Source organism: Abrus precatorius, unplaced genomic scaffold (assembly GCF_003935025.1).
Source record: "Abrus precatorius isolate BTA unplaced genomic scaffold, Abrus_2018 Scaffold7, whole genome shotgun sequence".
Taxonomy (NCBI): domain Eukaryota; kingdom Viridiplantae; phylum Streptophyta; class Magnoliopsida; order Fabales; family Fabaceae; genus Abrus; species Abrus precatorius.
This window is the reverse complement of record NW_020874417.1, coordinates 13,785,784-13,792,273: the sequence shown is the minus strand read 5'-3', so window position 1 is coordinate 13,792,273 and position 6,490 is coordinate 13,785,784. Positions and strand designations below refer to the sequence as shown.

Below are 6,490 nucleotides of genomic sequence, written 5' to 3'. Positions count from 1 at the left end.
TTCCTATATATAATTTCTTTCCAATTTAATCCCTAATCGTAAGAAAAAATTTAGAATAATCTATGATTTTTTTTTTAATAAAGATTAAATTAAAAATTATTATATATGTAAAAACCAAATTAAGTTTGCAAACTCATAAAACTATTTTAAAATTTCATGACAATGTTATAATGATGAGTTATACGAGACATTAACGTCAAGACATTAATCTATAATTTTGGATTCATGTTTTATACTGTGTATCCCTTTGTATAAAATTGTCAGAATATGAACAACCCGTGCTGCATACACCATTTTATTTGTGTTTTCGCCAGGTATTGTGTAACACTTGACATTATCATCAAAAGATAAAGAATCATTGCATCAGAATGCACCATTGGATGTGATCTATGAACTCCCTTCAGATATTCTGTTATCATTTTACAGAATCACAATTCTTTAAATTGCTTTTTATGTAATATCCTATAACATTGAATGACAATATTTGTATTCCCTCCGATGATTAAAAGATTTATTTCTAACAAGCACCGTATGAATTGGAAAGCAAATATTTTCTTTCTGCAGACTCAGCCAATTTGAATTTGATTAACTTCATTTGGCGAATCAATGCCCACATATGTGCAAAGAATATATGGATTTCTATTGCTTCTTGATTGTTCTTCCTTGGATGTCAAACAAACAAAGCTGAATTGAACTGTACAACTTTCCTTTCTATGAGCCAAGTGGTCCTAAACCTGAATAACCAAATTTCAACACTATCATTCATAAAAGGCAAATACAATGTACCAGAGCAGTTAAACATAATGAAATGAGTGAAATGGCTTTATGACATAGAAGGGTTTCATTACCTGAGGTAACCATGGGCTTTCTTCGTGGTATGGGCTTTCTTTGTGGCATGGGCTCTAAGTCCTTGCGGTCAACTACAACAGCATTAGATGTAAGAAAGGCCTTGGCCACTGAAGCTGCATGTTCTACACAACATCTAACTACCTGCAGCAATTTTCAAGCAAATTCTTAATGCACCACTGCAAAATCAACATGTGCTCCTCCATAGTATTTTACCTACTCACATCCCTGTCTTCATTCCTTCTTTTTTTATTTCATTAAAGCAACACTACTACAACCATCAAGACATCAACTTAAAAGGACAAAACAAATATTATAGATGAACACTTGAGCTACTAATTTAGTGATTAATTGCTAAATTGAGGATCCTAAAATCTATGGCTTGAATAAATCAACACTCAACCGGATCAGATATTTGGATATTTTGTTGTATGATATCAGTAAGTACTTTAAATGAATAACTTGTTTGAGAAAATTTACTAAGTATTTTCCCTGATTTTTTTTATTTGAAAGGTATTCAAATGGTCATACCTTTGTTGGATCCATGATCCCAGCCTTCATTAGATCCTCATAACAGTCTCTGGCAGCATTGTAACCAAAATTTATATTATCATCTGATAAAACCTGCAAGATATAAGGAGCGTCAGCCTTGAGTTTAATTCAATATATGTTATTGAATTGAATTTACTACATACTGTAGACGATCCAAATATCTCATTGGCAATCAATCTCTTACAGAAAACAGTTTGTCTACATGCCCAGGACCTTATCTATGACGACATTGCCATTTACACCAGCATTTTTGGCTATCATTCTCGTAGGATAGCTCAAAGCTCTTTTGAAGATTTCAGCACCAATCTACATATAATATTACTGATAAGATTTCCACACTTAAACAGTCACAAAATGGCATAGCACAAAACGAATACTTTAGATGGATTGTTAAAACAAGAGCTTATGATATAGATAATTACCTTCTGTTCTTCATTGTCCAGGAGATTTTTTATGCCATCGACCTTTTTGGATAGTCTTAAAAGGGTGCAGCCTCCACCAACTACTACACCTTCCTCGATTGCTGCCTGCCATATTCTAAGTTAGAAGCTTAGTTATTTAAATGATAGCAGATCAACTCAATAGAGCCAAGAAAAAAATCGAAATACCTTGGTTGCATTTAGAGCATCTTCTATTCTTAACTGTTTATCCTTCAACTCTACTTGTGTTTGTGCTCCTACCTACGATTTAGATTTCAGGTACTGAAATGTTAATGAACTATCTTAAATTGAAACAAAATTCTTAATTTCTATATTATCACTAGACAAAATAACATGATATTCATATTACCTGAAGAATGGCAATTCCTCTTGATAATCTTGCTATCCTTTCATTCAGTATCTTCTTCTGGAAATTTTCTACAGTATTCTGCAAAATATAAAATATGTAGGTAATCCGGGATACGTTACCCACCCATCATGTTACTGTTAAAATTTAACACTGGTTAAGTGTGAGATGTGATGATTTTCAAAGTTATGAACCTCAACAAGCCTCTTAAGTTGATAAACCCTTTTCTCTACGGCTGCTCGAGTATTCCCATCCGTAACTATTAATGTAGAATTCTTTGTTATGGCAACCTTAGTAGCAGAACCCAGCACATCCTTGTTAGCCTTTTCTAGGGTGAAACCCATATCTTCTCTGACTACGGTCCCTGAAAAACATGTGAAGAACCAAAAGTGAAAGGGTTAAAGATTATTAGACAACAAATTAAAACTTGAAGACAAATGGGAATTAGTTCTTCAAATATTTGTCTTTCTTTTTCAAGTTGTTTACAACTAATTTTCATGCATAGTTATTATAGGTATAACCTAATTTGAAATAAAACTGACATTTCAGTTAGCCATAAAATAAAGATGTAAGTCATTGAAACGCATATTTTGAGCAACTGTAGCCCTTTACTTCATTTAGAAGTTTTTCTTTGAATTGTTGTGTTTGGATACACCACTTATCTAAGGGCTTATACAAAATGATGACTTATATTTAATGATGAAACTTATTGCAATAAGCTGAACACAACTTATGAAATAAACTGTTTATAAGCTCTTCTAAATAGATCTTAAATATATCAGTAAACAATATAGTTTAGCTTCTAAAGTTGAGTGCTTGATCTTCTACCTCCAGTCAAGATGGCAATATCTTCCAAGTAGTTGGTCTTGCGTTCCCCAAAGGCAGGAGCCTTAATAGCAGCTACCTTAAGCACGCCCCTGAGTTTGTTTTTAATGACTGGAGCCAAGGCTTCTTGTTCAATCCCCTCTGCTACTATCACTATTGGATACTTCTCTTTCACAGCATTGTTCAGTATGTTAAACAACTCCTTTGGGTTTGTTATTTTTTTGTCGACCAAGAGTAACTGCAACCAAGGAATCATGCACCATCTAGTTATTTTGTAGGACTGTAGTTAAGCTTTTATATAGATTATACGTTTTGGTAAACAGCCTAATCAAGTGTTTAGCTTATAAGCTTATCACATTAGAGATGATATCATAAACTCTACCATGAAGCTTACTGAAACAATCGAATAAGAGTTTATAGGAAGATCATAAGTCAATTTTATAAACTCAAATGAGTTCTATATAAGCTCTTGTAAATCCCACTAATTGTGATACCTTGCAGTTGTGGAGTTCAACTGTCATCTTTCTTCGATCAGTAACAAAGTATGGGGACAGATATCCACGATCAAATTGCATTCCTTCTACAATCTCCAGAGTATTCTCAGTACACTTTCCACTTTCAATTGTAACTACTCCCCTCCTGCCTACTTTATGCAGAGCCTCAGAAATCATGTTTCCAACTACATAATCATTCCCAGCACTGACTGCAGCAACATCTGCGAGTTCATGATCCCCAACCTACAAGTGCAACAAATGTGTTTGAATTCAGCTAGACTTTCTAACTACAAGCAACAGTTGTCAGGCAGCAGAAATCATAATTAAATCAACATCTGCAGCCATAATTCTGATTATGTTTCTTAAAATTTTCATTCATCCAAATGTTTTAAACAAACTTTAAAAAATGAGGCTAAATTATACTTTTTGTCCTCTAAGTTATAATGAAGTTTCAATTTGATCGTCTAACTTTATTTTTATTCATTGTAGTCTTCTAAATTTTTAATTTAAGTTTTTTTTCGGTTCTTTAAATTTTTTTTAATTCAATTTAGTCCTCTAAATCGTTTAATTTTTCCTTTAACTTTACATCATCTTTCAATTTTTATTGATTCAGAGGGTGTTTCGGTATTTAATGTAGATACATCAGATTCATAATGAATATGATTAACAATGAAAATCATAGATGTATCAGCCTACTTCTCTAGACATCAAACTGAGTTCAGAAACAAGGGCGGTTGATGTCTTCTCAATCCCACGAGCAATTTGAACAGGATTCATTCCAGCAGCAATAACCTACAAATGACAAAGAAAAGATTTAACGACACAGATTTAAGTACACCTTTTTCAATGTCATTTGCATGATGCCTAAAGCATAAACCGAAAGGTTTTTAACTTGTTCCAATCTTCATTATTGAAGTTCGTTTTTTTTTTCAATGTAGTTATATGTGTCAAATTTTCATTTAAACCTTGACACATGCTAACATCTAATCATTTTATTCTGGATACTCATGTTAGGCTTGTCATTTGTACCTTTGTCCCCTCTGTGATTAAGCCATGAGCAAGAACAACAGATGTAGTTGAGCCATCACCAGCTTGGTCATTGGTTTTTGCACCGGCTTGTCTTACCAATTTAACCCCAACATTCTCCAACGGGTCTTCCAATTCTATCTGAAATTACATTAGAAAAAGATTAAAAAAAAAAATGTCAATGTTGTTATTAGACCTGATTGTAGAGAAGTTATTAAACCACCCAAGAGACAGGACAAGTCTTTAAATATTGAAAATTCACCTCCAAAATTGAAAAAAAAAAAAAAAAAAGGTAGATGCAAAATTGCCACTTATCCATCCCCACTAAAAACCCCTTAGAACTAATAACATATAGCACATAATACAAAAAAAATATCAACAAGAGAAGAAGCAAATGCTTGATGATGAAAAAAGACCTCTTTGAGAACAGTTTCTCCATCATTTACAATCTTGGGTGGCCCATACTTGTTGTGCAGCACAACATTTCTCCCCTTTGGACCCAATGTAACACCAAGCAGCTCTGCCACCATATCCACCCCTGCCTGCACTATCAACTCACTTACATCTTTTGAAGAACCAAAACAAACTGTTAGATAGTGTCCAGAACCATAATAACCCTTACCAGAAGCTTCTTTGTTGTTGAACCATCATGGTTGAAGTGAAGCTCTTTGGCCATAGCTCTCGGGTTTAGAACAAAAGAAGATGGATGATTTCGGGGTCTTGGCCGTGATGTGAATGCAGATATAGGAGAACATGCCATGGTGGATAAGACTTTGGTTTGGACAACCATTTAGTTTTAGATTTGCGTTTTGGTGCAATCAACAGGTTCAACTATACCGAGTTTAATGAAGGTTTTGTGTACAATGGACGAGGTTTTTAAGGCTTGGTGGATAAGAGTAACGGTCTAAAGGACGGAAATATCTCCGCACTCTTGTATTTGCTAAACATAATGAACGAGAAAACGAAAATATCTTACAACTACTTTTGGCGCTATGCAAACCATGTTCCACCAATACATGTTGCAAACAAATTACGCTTTTAAATTCATATTTAAATGGTTATAAATTTATATTTATATTTAATGCTATTAGTTCTAATTTTTATATTTATTTTTTTTAATATATTTTCAAACCCGTTAAGGATATTTTAATAATCTATATTTTTATTACGACAAGTTAATTATAAAATCATTCAATGCGGCAAGTAATTTTTAATTATCATAGGTATCCACTATTATACTATAGTATTTCTTAATTTTTTAAAATTATAATTATTTTATACTAAATGTTTTAATTTTTCTTCTTCTTTTTTATTATATTTATATATATAAGTAACATAAATAATCATGTACATATATTTATATTTATTTGTTTAATTCAAGGAAGTATAAAAACTCTTTCGAAGTACCTTAAATTTTACCCATGATATTTATATTTGAAGTGAAAAGTTCTTAAAATTTGAATCAAGTGACGTGAAAGGTTATAAAATAATAAGTTTTCTCATTTTCTTAACATTAAATACTAGATAAATTATGATTCTATACATTACAATAATATTGGTTAGGCTTGGGCACGAACAACTGATGGAATTAAGTTGTTTTGAAAGTGAAGAAGGAAAGAACTCTCTTAAAAATGACGGTGGATAGAGTCTTTAAGAAAATCATTGAGCCCAGAGATCGGAAAATGGAAGCAGCAATCGCAGGATTGGCTGACTTCGACTTTGACCTCGGCATGTTATCCTTAAAATTAAGGATATAGATCCAGTTCAAAGATATAGATACAATTCAGTTAACATAAGACGTCCAGTTTTATTTTTACTTGAGCTAAAATAAAGTTATTTAAGTAAAAATACAGAAAATAAAAAAAAATTATACAAAATTAGCTCAAGCGAATTTTACAAATTTGTATAAACGAATTATTTTGACTCAAATGAAATTTGTATATTTAAGAAGATGAAAGCTA

At 32.3% G+C, this 6,490-nt stretch overlaps 1 protein-coding gene across 3 annotated transcripts; it reads right to left on the bottom strand.

Moving 5' to 3' along the window:
* Positions 1 to 321: 321 nt before the first annotated feature.
* On the bottom strand, positions 322 to 5,538 carry LOC113872185 (chaperonin 60 subunit beta 4, chloroplastic-like). 3 transcript variants are annotated; one of them, XM_027509522.1, is made up of 14 exons: positions 5,152 to 5,538; positions 4,946 to 5,071; positions 4,533 to 4,670; positions 4,200 to 4,295; positions 3,504 to 3,746; positions 3,013 to 3,247; positions 2,379 to 2,548; positions 2,188 to 2,265; positions 2,007 to 2,078; positions 1,821 to 1,925; positions 1,612 to 1,704; positions 1,378 to 1,470; positions 849 to 990; positions 322 to 734 (listed from the first exon to the last, which is right to left on the bottom strand). In XM_027509522.1, the coding sequence occupies exons 1-14, from the start codon at positions 5,317 to 5,319 to the stop codon at positions 712 to 714; spliced, it is 1,782 nt and encodes a 593-aa protein (XP_027365323.1). In that variant the 5' UTR covers positions 5,320 to 5,538; the 3' UTR covers positions 322 to 711. The 3 variants fall into 3 exon arrangements, 2 of the variants coding, with proteins under 2 accessions (XP_027365323.1, XP_027365324.1); XM_027509523.1 differs by having other exon boundaries at positions 4,946 to 5,076; positions 5,152 to 5,240; XR_003505849.1 differs by having other exon boundaries at positions 385 to 734; positions 1,583 to 1,704; positions 5,152 to 5,473.
* Between the last annotated feature and the right edge of the window lie 952 nt (positions 5,539 to 6,490).

What these genes read in the sequence shown, in the direction of transcription:
- LOC113872185 (XM_027509522.1), bottom strand. Translation starts at nt 5,319, where the DNA reads ATGGTTGTCCAAACCAAAGTCTTATCCACCATGGCATGTTCTCCTATA. An exon ending in AACTTAAGAGGCTTGTTGAG is followed by an intron (nt 2,266 to 2,378) that starts GTTCATAACTTT and finishes TATATTTTGCAG; the next exon opens with AATACTGTAGAAAATTTCCA. An exon ending in GGATCATGGATCCAACAAAG is followed by an intron (nt 991 to 1,377) that starts GTATGACCATTT and finishes AAATTGCTGCAG; the next exon opens with GTAGTTAGATGTTGTGTAGA.